The sequence below is a fragment of the Dipodomys ordii genome, unplaced genomic scaffold (genome assembly GCF_000151885.1).
Source record: "Dipodomys ordii isolate 6190 unplaced genomic scaffold, Dord_2.0 Scaffold90, whole genome shotgun sequence".
In the NCBI taxonomy this organism is placed as follows: domain Eukaryota; kingdom Metazoa; phylum Chordata; class Mammalia; order Rodentia; family Heteromyidae; genus Dipodomys; species Dipodomys ordii.
In genome coordinates, this window is record NW_012267306.1 from 4,750,954 (window position 1) to 4,764,998 (window position 14,045).

Here is a 14,045-nt window from a genome sequence, read left to right on the forward strand (position 1 = left end):
GGGAGGCCGGGCGCGCCGGGCGCGCAGGGCGGCGGCGCAATCTTCACCATGGCGTACCCGGGGCACCCTGGCGCCGGCGGCGGGTACTACCCAGGCGGGGTAAGTCCTGCCCCTCACGGGCGTGCCTCCAAGAGTCACCTTGGGGTGCGGGAGGGGGGGCGCAGAGAAGCCTTCTGGGGGCGCTGCGGCGGGCGAGGAGGAGACCCCGGCGGGGCAGATCCCCGGTCCCGCTGCTCCCCGAGCGCTCGCCCCCCGGCGGCCCCTCGGTCGCGGAACTTTCCCTCGCGGGTGACCCCGCGGGGCTAGGGCGCGGGCGGCCCGGAGACCCAATGCCCTCCCAGCCCCTGTGACCCGGAAACACGGCAGGAAAGTGTGCGACTTGGTATTGGTTTCCTCCCAAAACAACAACAGCCATTTTGATCAAGAACCGTCCTGAGGTCTCCCTTACTCCTTTTAAACGAAAATGAAGTGGGGGGACCCGTGGGGAGGGGGGAACACCCCGGGCTCGTAGCCCGGGTAGAAGGCGCCCCGCCCGACGGCGTCGGGATGCGCGGAGTCCCGCAGCCCGGACACCCCCTCCTCCTCTCCCTCCTCCCCCCTCCTCTTCTCCCCTCCTCCTCCTTCCTCCCTCCTCCTCCTCCTCTTCCTCCACATCCTCCTCCTCTTCTTCCTCCTCCTCAGTCCTCCTTACTCCTCTTTCCTCCCCCTCCTCCTCCTCCATCCTCCTTCTTAGTCCTCCTTCCTGGTCTTCCCTCCTCTTCTATTTCTTCCTCCTCCACCTCCCTCTCCTCCCCCTCCATCCTCCTCCCCCTCCCCCTCCTCCTCCTCCCACACCTCTCAGTGCCCTACCCACCCGCCTGGCGCCTCACGTGTTTTTTACGAACCCCGAAAGTTGTAAAGGAGAAAAGGAGGGGCCCGCCCTCCAGTTGCCAGCCTGGGTTCCCCCCCCCCCCCCCAGCCTACAAATTATAGGGATGCTGTTTAAGCAGCGCGCGCTTGGCTCATGTTTTGGTTACGCCCGCCTTTGGTTCAAGTCTCCAGGTGGGAAGTTCCCGAGGAGCGGGCGTGGAGTTAGGGGACGGGGTCTTGCAGCTGGCTTGAGGCGTGGGGGACCAGAAAGGTCCGGGAAGGACAGCCCGCCGTTGCCCGGGCTCTGCACGGAAGCCGCAGGCGGATGGAATGATGGTTTTGTGTTTCCTCTTTCACAGTACGGAGGGGCTCCCGGAGGGCCTGCGTTCCCCGGACAGACCCAGGATCCGCTGTATGGTTACTTTGCTGCTGTTGCTGGACAGGTTGGGCTTTTCCTTGTAATAGTCAAGAACTGTCGCGTTCTGTGCGTTAGGGTCCCGGGCAAAATTAAAACACACACAACCAAACTTATCCTGGAAATGAATCATTTGCCCTGGAGTGTAGATGGGAGAGTTAAGGTTCTGGTTTTTTATTATTATTATTAATGATAATATTCAGAAGGAGTGAGAACAGATTTTTTTACCCTGTACTTAGGATAGAGCAGTTCCGAAGTAAACTTGTGGGTGAACTCATGTAAGGTTAAACAGAATAGGGCATTTAAAAATATCCTTTGAAGATCTACAGGATAGAAAGATGTAATGAATCGTCAGGGGCTGGGAAGGTGGCTCAGTGGTAGAGAGCTTAACTCGCATGCATGAGGTCCTGGGCGCTGTGGCTCAAGTGGTAGAGCGCTAGCCTTGAGCTGAAGATCTGAGGGACAGCACCCAGGCCCCACCACTACCTCCCCCCAAAAATAAATAAATAAATAAATCGTCAGGGCTGGGAAGGTGGCTCAGTGGTAGAATGCTTGCCTTGCACACATGCAGCCCTGGGTTTGTTTCCTCAGCACTACATAAACAGAGAAAGCTGGAAGTGGCACTGTGCTCAAGTGGTAGAGCGCTAGTTTTGAGCTGAAGAGCTGAGGGACAGTGCCCCGGACCAGAGTTCAGGCCCCCCCCAAAAAATTTTTTTAAATAAAATTTAAAAATACTAAAAAATAAAATTAAAATTGAAAAATAAAAAAACGAATCGTCAGGGCCCAGAGTGGTTTCCTGAGAAGAAATTCCAGATCTGATTAACACAAGCCCCTGTTTGTCTAATTACAAACTTGTAGTCATGATTATATAGCCAGGTCCTAATGACACTTTCAGTTGAATTTGTTATTTACAAAGTAAGTATGTGTAGTAAATAAAAGCAACAAAAAAGCACCTTTTTCTGAATAAGAAATTCACTGTCAGCAGAAGTTAATATGTGAGCAGGCTTACTTTATTGGATAAGATTCTTGCATTAGGTCAGTTCTGCTCTCCCTAGCTGTGGTGGCTTGCTGACCCAGAGACAGGATTGAGGTTCACTCCCCTGTCCCTCTTCTCTCCATTCACAAGTTGTAGGACAGCTGTGGGGTTGCTTTAGGAAGGATGGTTGCCTAACTCACAAGGTCACTGTCATAATTGTACTGTTGCCATAACAGCCATAGCCAGAGGGCATATTTGTGTTTGCTAGTGTAGTCTTGTTTAATTCAAAAACTCAAACTAGTAAAATATTGTGAACAATACTGCAGAATAGAAACCAAAGGCCTTCTAAGGAATACAGCTTTGAGAAGTTGAATGGAAAATTGAGTCTAACACTGGAAGACTTTCCCCTTCAGTATCTGTTGAATCTGTTACTGATCTGTATCTTTAAAACCACAAGAAACAGCACACCTTAAGACTAGCATTCTTAGATTGCCAGGGCCTCCAGCCTGTAAGTGACTCTACCTGCTTAGCTTTCAGCACCCCTGGCCTCTCTTCCATGCATTCATCATCTTTTAGGTTATTAACCCTGCTCCTTGTTTATAACTTACAGTACTCCTTGACTTGTGGATTTGGATATTTGATTTTTAAATTCTCTTTAAAAATTATTCAAGTTCTGACCTAATTTAGCCAGTAAGCAGGTACTGGAAACCTAACTTGTACCTTCCACATGGAATTGTGCTCTGAAGAAAATCATCCACTAAGTCCTAAGGTGATAAAAGAGGAATATTCTTTTTGAACCAAGTGTTACATTTACTAATTTCTGCTGTGCACCCTCCTTCTCCCTTCTGGGATGAGGAAAATAATTTTAAGGACCCCATAAATCATTAAGCGCTGTAATCCTAGCTTGTAATCCCGTGTTTGTAATCCTAGCTACTTAGAAGACTGAGATCTCCATGGTTCACAGCCAGCTCAGGCAGGAAAATTCGTGAGACACTTATCTCCAATTAACTAGTGGAAAAGCTGGAAGTGGAGCTGTGGTTAAAGGGATAGAGCACTATCTTGAACAAAAAAGCAAAGGGCCCATGCCCATACCTTGAGTTCAAGTACCAAGAAAACAAGAATTCTATAAATAGTTTTATTTTAAAATGCTTGCTTTTAGTAGTTTTCTAGAGGTTCAGAAAGAGAGAAGAATGGTTGCCAAGATGCTCACTTTTAGAAGGCATTCCTTGCATAAAGTACCTCATGCATGATGATAATTCTGTTTGTTACTGCTGGGTGGAATACTAAGAGACTTTGAGAGAACCTGAAAGTAAAGTCATGATAGTGATCCCTCTTCCTGTGTCTTTCGAAAGGATGGACAGATTGATGCTGATGAGTTGCAGAGATGTCTGACCCAGTCAGGCATTGCTGGAGGATACAAACGTAAGTTGACCACTCCTAAAGTTTCTCTAAAATTACTTGATCTTCACATCGCAGCTGCTACATATGATCACAGCATTTAAAATAACAGCTTTTCTGACTCACCCACTGTGAGAATTTCAGAAGCTAAATTAGGCTGCTATTTTAAAATGTCTATTTAAGGGCTGGGAAGGTGGCTCAGTGGTAGAGTGCTTGCCTTGCATGCATGGGGCCCTAGGTTCAATTCTGCAGCACCACATAAGCAGAAAAAAAACAGAAGTGCACTGTGGCTCAAGTGGTAGAGTGCTAGCCTTGAGCTGAAGAGCTGAGGGACAGCATCCAGGCCCAGAGTTCAGGCCCCACAGCCAGCAAAAAAAAAAAAAGTCTATTTAAAAATAATTCTTAACAAATCAGTCTGCCCTGCCTGGCAGGTTAGTAGATTTCTTGGATTTGGGTTTCATGTATGTGAGACCATTCAAGTGAGTCAAATTTGGGTGTCCATCTTCACAGAAATCAAGATATTAAACTCTACTTAGTCTAGTGTCATTAAGGATAGGCACCAACATTTACTGCTGACAGGTTGCCAGAGCTTACTCCACCCTAAGCCTAGTGGCACTTAGGGTTTTGAATGGTCTCTAACCTCTGGCTATGCATTTAGAAGTATGAGTGTTTGCCAGGACATTCCCCAGGTCTCTCCTGTCCTCTTCCCATTTCAGAACATTTGCTCAGGCTGAGGAGGAAGTGTTCTTTCTACTTCCTGAGCTCACACTTGTCTTTCTCCTCTCCTCGATTCCTTTGTACTGCATCAGCTGCCCTGTAATGCAGTGCTTTTCCCCACCCTCCTTCTTTTTGAGCTGTCTGCCATAGCAAATTGGAAGATAAATATTGCATAGATACCTCATCCTCACATACATACCTTGTACTTTGTTTTCAAATATAATCTTGCCCATGACAGATTTCTAGGCTGGATACTAGTATGTTAGCTCAAATTTGTAACCTGCCAAATTCTTTGCCAGTTGATAACTGAGTCAGAACATCAGACAGAAGCCCCAGTTTCAAGATAAGCTGTGAGCTGAGATGTTCAAACTAGAATTCATAGTCGAGTATTTTATAGTGCCATTTTTGACTGTGTGACCTGGAACATTTTCTAGATGGCCGTCTGAACTATTTATGTTCCTGTCTTTATCATCCCTTGTTTTCAGAGTGACTTGGTATCCTGTTACTATTTCCTGGTTGGTGGAATTAATACAAAAGAGAAGAATCTTTTGAACTTGTGTCATTTAATCTTGTCCTAAAAAAAAAAAACACTCTGTAGGGGCAATGTAGTATAGGTAATAGTTTTAAATTGTTCCTTGTTAACTTCAGACAGCTGAGAAGGCAAGCAGGAAGGTACAGCATTAGGGTTACCAAGGCAAGGTGTCACACACAGACTTATTATTTACACTTTCAGTAGAAGAGGTGCAGCAGATTAAGGAAAATAAATTTCATCAACAAAATGGATTGTGTATCTTTAGAGAGTAGTCATTTAAATAATTTTCAAAAAAATAAAGAAAGAAAGAATTTTCAGAAAGCTGCATCTACTGATGACCTTGAGTCAGTGCATTATAGAGAAGACATTTTCTGAGACACAAGGACTGTGTGATTTCATTGATGTGTTTAATGTCCACTGCTGGCTATCATAAACCACTCCACTCATGTGCTGTTGGACTTTCTTTATACAGAAATTATATAGCTATTGGTCTTTTAAACCCAGCTTCCAAACAGAAATTCACAGACTCAAAGTGGGTGGGCAGATGGGTTAAGCACATAATAAGAGCTCATTAGGTGTCTGTTCAGCTAATGTATTTGGAAAAGTCATGATCCTACAACTTTATTTGTATTTTGATTTAAACCTATTCATTATTTTTAAGTATCCTTGAACACCAGAATATCTTATGTTTTTGTTTTTTTAAAAGAAACACATTTCCCTTCAGCCTATATGAGAAAGAAATGCATCTAAACTACAGGGGTATGTAAAAATTCAGTCTCATCCCCCACATCATTCCATCCATCCATCCAACCACTTCAGTGGATATTTATGAGGGGCTGGGTTGGCAGTCACATACAACGCCAGTTAGATACTGTGGAAAGCACTGAGCAAAGTACAGAGGCTGTGGGATCAATCACATATCCCAGACTGGAGTTTTCCTGCAGTACTGATACCTAGACAAAGGAGAAGTGAAAGTCCAGCAGAAATGGTGCTGGCCAGGAAGTGGGGTAGAAGGAGGGGGATTCCAGATAGTCCAAACAGTATCTATGTGCCCAGAAAGAGCATGCTTTAGTCATGGGAGTGAGAAATTCCCAGTGAGTTACAGTGGCTGGGAACTGGTGAAGAATAAGACTAGCTGAACCAAGGAAATAAATGAATGACCTATGTGCCAGGGAGTTGTTTGACCTTTCATCTGATGTGTACTTGACAGCCTTATAAGGTTTTTATAGAGAACACATGTCATACCTGGCTGTAAAGTCTAAATTGATGGTGTTGTCTTAAAGTCCTTTCCTTTAAAGTCCTTGAAAGGAAATAAGCGTTCATTCTGAGTGAAACATGAGTAGCCAAGGCACAGGACCACGGTCTCAAGTGATCCTAAATGCTACCTTCTACTATGGAAGAAATAACATCACCTTGTGTTGTCACAGAACAAGAGAAAATCATAGACCAATTCCATTGGTAGAGGTGTCCAATAAATGGACTACAGAAAAGCGAGAACTCTTCTACACAGTTAAGACATTATAGATTCTTGCCAGAGTTAATGGATACTAGAAGTCTGCTAAGGCTGGTGATATGTTCTGAATGATATATTAGTTGAGAGAATATTTAGCTCAGATCCAAAATTCAAGGTAATTGATTCTGACCTAAGAGAGTTCAAGGTAATTCTGGCTGGAGACCTACAACATTCCGTCATTCCACAAGTACAATGCCCCTGTCAGACAAAGCCATTGCAGTAGCTACAGATTCTTCAGGGAACTGCTGTTCACAGAAGTTGAGTAAAACTAAATCAGGGCTCCTGGTTGGAGGTCCCATGAAGTTACAGGTTAGAGCAATGCTAACTTATCCAGGGAAATAATCATGGAGCCAGTAGCTATTTCAAAGGTGATTGAATTTCAGGGAGAAGGTATTAGGTATGCTCTCATATGTCTAGTTTGGGCAGCTGCTAGGTGAATAGTGGTGTCGTTCATGAAACTTGGAGACAGAGAATATATTTGCTTTACAACCCTTCAAAATCTAGGTGTAAGCCAAAAACAATGCGCTTTTTTTTTCCCTGTGGCTCTCAAGCTGTCCAGAGTGATAGTTCTTAAACTTTAGTAGCATCAACATCACCCAGCAAAACTCAGATTGCTAGGCCCTGCCCTGTACTTTCTCATTCGCAGTTCTGGGACAAGACTTGAGAACTTTCTCCTAACAGGTTTTCATGTGATGTTTGTCCAAGTTGACCATCACAAAGTTGGATCCTCAGGCTAACCTGAGAACCTTGTTAAATTTTACAGTGTTAGCCTTTGCTGAAAGTAATTCTGTTATGCTCCCAGGTGAAATCCTGGGATTGTAATGCAAGAATCACACTTGAAATAGAATGGTGGTCCAGGCATTGCTGTGTTCATTGGGATCATATGAGAAGCTTTTACTCAAAAAATACTAGTACCTGGATCCCACATTCTGAGATTCTGATTTAATAACTCTGTGATTCTGCTAAGAGGAAGATGGAGAACTATGGTTTTAGATTAGAAAGCCTTCATACCCCATACAATTGAAAAGTGTGAGTGAAGATTTGGTGCAGTTTTCTCAAAATGTAAAAAAGTGTTGCTACATTCTCTCACCTCAGAGAATTGTATGTATGGTATGGGTCAAAGAGATTGAGGGACTAATAATATAGAAAGAGTTGCTGATCCTTTCTTTCTGGGAATGGATATGCTAATCATAGTGATTCATTGAATGTAGAAAACCCATACTTTGGAAGTTTGAAGAAAGTACAATAAACATTTTTGAGTTGTGTTCTTATTTCAGTTTCTTAAGGCGAGTGGGGAAGTGGAGTCAGAAGGAGCTATAAGGAATGTTAGTTCTGTTACACCTGAAAAATTTGTACTCACTTTTCCCATTTGATTCTTTTTACTTCTGTTTTGTAATCCACTTCCACTTTTGTAATAAATTGCATGTACAGGGCTCTGCTTTTTCTTAATACTTAGATTATCAGTGAACTGCTCATTGGTTGTATTTCAGTTTGGCTTTGGAGTAAGGGAGATATTAAAATGTCCTCAGAATTCTTGCAAGTTACAGGCAAACTAAAAAGGCTCCTGAACCATGCTCACCTGCACTGCTCATTGGGTTCTACTCCAGAGGGCTTCCATGCACACAATTCTGACAAGATGACTTATCTGGTTTCATATATAATAAGCTTATTGTATAAGAAAAGAGGTCATAGAAGGTTACTGCTTAGTACCTGATGTTAAAGGGAAAATATAGCAAAATGACTTGAAACCAAAATACCAAAACCAATTACATGTAAGTATTTATTAGCAGTAACAAAGCAACACCATTTTCCCACCCACTCTGGTGAGTATACTACATCATAAGTACATTATAGTTGCAAAGGCAGGAAAACAGAAGTTTTCCATACAGTACTTTTAAAATTATTATTTTAAAGGTGTTAAAATCAGACTTGGGCTCTAGAAGATATACTTTTCTCTAAAACCCTATTTTGAAGCTCCATATAAAAGTTTTCCCATAGCCGGGCGCCGATGGCTCACACCTGTGATCTGAGGATCACAGTTCAAAGCCAGCCTGGGCAGGAAAGTCCGTGAGACTCTTATCTCCAATAAACCACTAGAAAACTGGAAATGGCGCTGTGGTGCAGGTGATAGAGCACTCGCCTTGAGCTGAAGAGCACAGGGACAGTGCCCAAGCCCCAAAGTTCAAGCCTAACAACTGACCAAAAAAAAAAAAAAATTCCCATATATACTGAGAAGTACGTTTTAAAAAGTAGATGAATAATCCTGTTCTTAATTTGAGTGTATCTGATGTAAATAAGTGTTTGAGATTGTATTTATACATGTGTACTCTTCTGGATTTTACAGCTTTTAACCTGGAGACATGTCGGCTGATGGTTTCAATGCTGGATGTATCCTTTATCTTGACTCTTATCTAGAGTATATTTTCTTGCTTTCCTAAAAGCATTCATCCCAGAATTAATATCCAATAAACACAAGACAGGTAAAGCCTTGTGAAATAATTAGCCTTTAGGATGTAATTTAGTGTGAATAGGAACGTGAATGTTAGTTGCTCAAGAAAACAGAAGCACCAAAGTAGAACAAGTATATAAGAGACAAATATGCCAAGGAAATCTTTTTTTTTTTTTTGTCAGTCGTGGGACTTGAACTCTGGGCCTGAACGCTGTTCCTCAGCTCTTCAGCTCCAGGCTAGCGCTCTACCACTTGAGCTACAGCGACACTTCCAATCTTTTTTTTTAAAAAAAACATTGATTAATCTGCACAATTTACCCTTGAACTTCATGTGATAGGATGTCTTTCACATCCAGTTGTTGGATTCAGGTTAGCTATTGCTGACCCTGCAGTGCCTTTCATCCCAGCTCAAACTTGCCAGAAGTGGAGTCATTGGCTCTAGAAGGGCTTAGCAAAGGAATGTTAGAGGCCAGAGTGACTCACAGATGGATGAGTAAACATGCAAGGAGCCCATTTCCGGTAGTAACATTGCTTTTCACATGTGGCTCACCATGCAGTGTTACAGACAGTAATCACACCATTTAGGTTCTCTTTTTCCCAGGGTGAAAAATGAGTATTTTCTGCACTTCTGTACTTCTCAGAGTATTTTCTGCACTTCTGTACTTTTCATTATATCTTTCATCCTTTATCTTTTCATTATATCATACCAAGAAGAATGTGCAATAACTTGGTAAGCCATTTTAGCAGAAAGAACATGAATTCCTCTTATCCTTCCTTTTATTTATTTATTTTTTAATTTAGTCATTACAAAATGTTGCGAAACATAGCAACTCTGATCCTTGACTGCAGTTCAGAGAGATCGGTCTGGCACGATGGGATTCAATGAATTTAAAGAACTCTGGGCTGTACTGAATGGCTGGAGGCAACACTTCATCAGTTTTGACAGCGACAGGAGTGGCACGGTGGATCCTCAAGAACTGCAGAAGGCCTTGACAACAATGGGTACATACGGGCAACTCACACTTCTGGTAGAAGTAGATTTGGTTGTTTTCCCCAAAAGTGCTGATTTAAGACAGTGTCTTATTCTTAGAAACTGTGTCTGTTCATAACTAAAATGAATGCACCGTCCTAAAATCAAGTCTTGTACCTGAGCATTATTGTAATGTTCTCTAGCAGCTCTTAACGTTTTCGTTTTGTTTGGTGGATGGTTTTTATGCCTTTCAGGATTTCGGTTGAATCCCCAAACTGTGAATTCAGTTGCAAAACGATATAGCACCAGCGGAAAGATCACCTTCGATGACTACATCGCCTGCTGTGTCAAACTGAGGGCTCTCACAGGTGTGTTCTGGGGGGTCATCTTTCCACCTGCAGCAGGGATAGGATTCATGCATGAGGTTATGAGCTTCGATTCCTCAGGACTTCTGAACTTTGATTCTCCCAACTTTTATTTGTTTATTTATTTTTTGCTTTAGTAGATGCTTCAGTTGACTTTTTAACCTTGTGCATGTCTAGCATAATCATTTTGTTTTTTAGAACTTTTTTAGTGAGTAATTTGCTACTAAAATAATGTTAAGTAATTTCTATTGCACTTTTTTTAATCTCCCCCTTCTCTCTCTCTCTTTCTCTCTCTTGTTGTGGTGCTAGGAATCAAACACAAGGCCTCACACATACTAGGCAGTACCACTGAGCTGTACTTCCAGTCCTAACTTGTGCTTTTTTTGAGCAGAGTAGGACTTTGAGTGATTACTCTTTAAAATGTGAAAAGCTGGAAAAGAGGTGGAAAGAGAAAAAATAAAGCAAACCTTCTTATTTATTTATTCGTTTATTTTTATTATTTATTTTATTTTATTTTTTGCCAGTCTTGGAGCTTGAACTCAGGGCTTGGGCACTATCCCTGAGCTTCTCTTGCTCAAGGCTAGCATTCTATCACTTGAGCAACAGAGCCACTTCTGGCTTTTGCTGTTCGTGTGATACTGAGGAATCAAACCCAGGACTTCATGCATGTTAGGCAAGCCCTCTAGCACTAAGCCACATTCCCAGCCCTCCTTCATACTCATATACTTATCTGTTTGTTTTGGTCTCTTATGTTGACTGGTTGTATAATTTTACTCATAGTTATCTGTTTGCTTTGGTCTCTTATGTTGACTGATTGTATCATTTAAATGCATTGATGTTTGAACTCAATAATAATTTTATAAAAGTTCTTCACAGAAAAGAACAATACATTTTATTGTTGTTTTGCAGATAGTTTTCGACGACGGGATACTGGTCAACAAGGTGTTGTGAATTTCTCATATGATGATGTAAGTCTCAGTTAATTAAGAGCTAAATAGAGGATATGAAATACACAAACTGGGTATCCCCTTGGAAGTGTACTGTTAAGAAGGTCCAAAAGATTTTAAAGAGAAGTCATGGATTAAATGACCAACAGTTACCATCCAAATTTATTAACTTTATTTACTATTAGACCAATGGGCTTTTTTGTACTTTTTTATTGTAAAAAAGCTGTATAGAGGGGTTACAGTTACCTAAGTAAGGTAATGAGTACATTTCCTATTGAGCATTGTTGTCTCCTCCATTTTAGCTGTATCTTTTTTTTTTTTTTTTTGTCGGGTGTGGGTCTTGAAACTCTGGGCCTGGGCGCTGTCCCTGCACTCTTCAGCTCAAGGCGAGTCTTTACTGCTTGAGCTACAGTGCTACTTCCAGTTTTCTAGTGGTTTATTGGAGATAAGAATCTCATAGACTTAGCTGCCCGGACTGGCTTTGAACTGCAATCCTCAGATCTCAGCCTCCTGAGTAGATAGGAGTCTAGGTGTGAGCCGCTGGCACCCAGCTTAGCTCCATCTTAAGCGGGTTCTGTGAGGGCTCTGCATCTGATTGAATAAAGAGGATGTTGTTATCATAATGCCTCTTTCACTGGGCTGTTGGAACAGTTCAGGAAAGTTCCCTATGGATCATGTTGATATTGTGTCTGCTTCTGCTTTCTCTAAATAAACCCCATCTTCATCATTGAGAAATATATTTAACATCTCAAAACTATACTTTCCATACCTATGTTCATTGAGAACATAAAGCAGCCACCAGCCAATCACAAATTAAAGTGACTTATTTGCTGAGGACAAAGGCTGGATTTCATCCTCGGAAGGGCAAATTAAGAGATTTCTAAATTTCCTGAACTTTAGTTTCCTTTTCTCTACAATACAGATAATTGGCTAATCATCTTGAGCTCCGGAAATACTGGAAGGATTAGCAGTGCAAAATGCCTTATTGGTATTAGAGAATACAAAGGAAAATTGATAGGATGCAAAGATCTTTTTCTATGTGTTCAGGGAGGAAAGGAACTTTTTTGCACCAGTCCTGGAGCTTGAACTCAGGGCCTAAGTGCTGTCCCTGAGTTTCTTTTACTGAAAGCTAGCATTGCCACTTGAACCATAGCTCCACTCCAAGCTTATTTATTTATTTACTTTGGCAGTTTATTGGAGATAAGAGTCTCATGGACTTTCCTGTCCAGCCTGGCTTTGAACCATGATCCTCAGATCTCAGCATCCTGAGTAGCTGGATTAGAGACATGAGCCACTAGTGAGAGGAACATTTATAGAAAATATTGATACTCCCTAACTCAGGTTTCTGAATTGCTGGAGAATGGTCAACTGTTTATATGCATATTCACATATTAGGTTTTACTTTAATAAAGCAGATTTTAAAAGACTGGAGAGATATTTAAATGTATTTCATTAGAGTACTGAGTTAAAACTGTGCAGCTTGGCAGTCCATTAACCAGTTATTTGAGGGGAAGGACCTTTGACCATGACCATTTCTAGACTTAAAATTGGAGATTGAAGTAATTGTTCATTAAAGTAATATCTCTTCAAAAAGTGAGAAACTGGCCAAGTACTGGTGGTTCATGCCTGTATTCCTAGGTACTCAGGACAGTGAAATCAGGGATAGAGGTTCAAAGCTAGCCAGAGAAACGATTACCTGCAGGAGACAATTACCTCCAATTAATCAGCAAAAAACCAGAAGTGGCACTGTGGCTCAAGTGGTAGAGCACTATCCTTGAGCAAAAAAGCCAAGTGGGAGCGTTAGGTCTTGAGTTTAATCCCCAATACCAGCACCAAAACCCCAAACAACAACAAAAATGTGAGAAATCCATTTTTTATTAGAATTTTCTTCATCAAATGAACCTTTCTACTGATATCTTAGATATCTGTTGCAGGGGCAGAGCGGGGGATTAATCCACCATGCCAAGTTAGAGAACCAGATATAAGCTATAGGCCATGGTAGGCTAAGTGTTCTGAGATCTATAGGTAACAATGACTTCTCTGTTTTCAGTTCATTCAGTGTGTCATGACGGTCTAAGTCAGGAGGAAGCCAGAAGGATGTCAGAGGAATGAAATCAACATTCCAGCTTGCCTTTGCTTACTCTGCCTTCTTACATTGCCACTTTCCCCTGACAGCTTTTGTAATGATTTATTACATTATGCACAACTGAAGCTTTGGTTTTAGTTTTCATAATAAATTTTCTGCAAGTTTTAAGAATATAAGATTAAGTCTGTTAAACTAAGTGGAACTTCCTGAAACTATTATCAACTATGCCTTGTATTCCTGCTTCAGTCTCTTTTATATAAACTTAACTTTGTAAAATGTTTAACCCATATTACATATTTTTTTCATTGTGAGATATATAAACCTTTTAATTAGACTGAACTGTTACCTTGCCTCTTCTAGAAGATTATGAATGCAAGTTTTATGTGTGGGTATCTTATAATTGTTTCACTGGGATGCAAAAAGCAAGCAAACCAAACATAATCAGGGTAGAAATTTAGTAGAAATTGAGCACAGACTAAATTTACACTTACATAGATGTAACCTTACATGTGGCCACATACAATGGTTCATGCCTATAATCCCACCAGTTGGGTTATAAGACAAGAGGGTTATGAGTTCCAAGATCCGTATGGGGTACATAGTGAATTGAGGTTAAAAAAAAAGGCATCTTTTGATAGCCTTATGAATGAACAGAGAATGTGGAAACAGATTTATTTTCTACCTGTTCAAAAGCTATTGGTAATTAGCATAGCAAATTATATCACTAAGTCCTTCTTTGTTCTCATTCATTTAAACTTTTGTTTCCAAGTCTTGTAGATTAGAAAAACACTAAGAGGACATCTGAAAATATTAACTGGTTTTTGTGTG

At 41.4% G+C, this 14,045-nt stretch overlaps 1 protein-coding gene across 1 annotated transcript; it reads left to right on the forward strand.

Moving 5' to 3' along the window:
- The first annotated feature begins 6 nt into the window (after positions 1–6).
- Sri (sorcin) lies at positions 7–14,045 on the forward strand. The gene is made up of 8 exons (XM_013026082.1): positions 7–99; positions 1,209–1,292; positions 3,593–3,662; positions 8,745–8,788; positions 9,704–9,851; positions 10,074–10,187; positions 11,094–11,152; positions 13,182–14,045. Exons 1-8 carry the CDS (start codon positions 49–51, stop codon positions 13,206–13,208), a joined length of 597 nt encoding a protein of 198 aa, XP_012881536.1. The 5' UTR covers positions 7–48; the 3' UTR covers positions 13,209–14,045.

What these genes read in the sequence shown, in the direction of transcription:
- Sri (XM_013026082.1), top strand. Translation starts at nt 49, where the DNA reads ATGGCGTACCCGGGGCACCCTGGCGCCGGCGGCGGGTACTACCCAGGC. An exon ending in GCGGGTACTACCCAGGCGGG is followed by an intron (nt 100 to 1,208) that starts GTAAGTCCTGCC and finishes CCTCTTTCACAG; the next exon opens with TACGGAGGGGCTCCCGGAGG. An exon ending in CATTGCTGGAGGATACAAAC is followed by an intron (nt 3,663 to 8,744) that starts GTAAGTTGACCA and finishes TGGATTTTACAG; the next exon opens with CTTTTAACCTGGAGACATGT.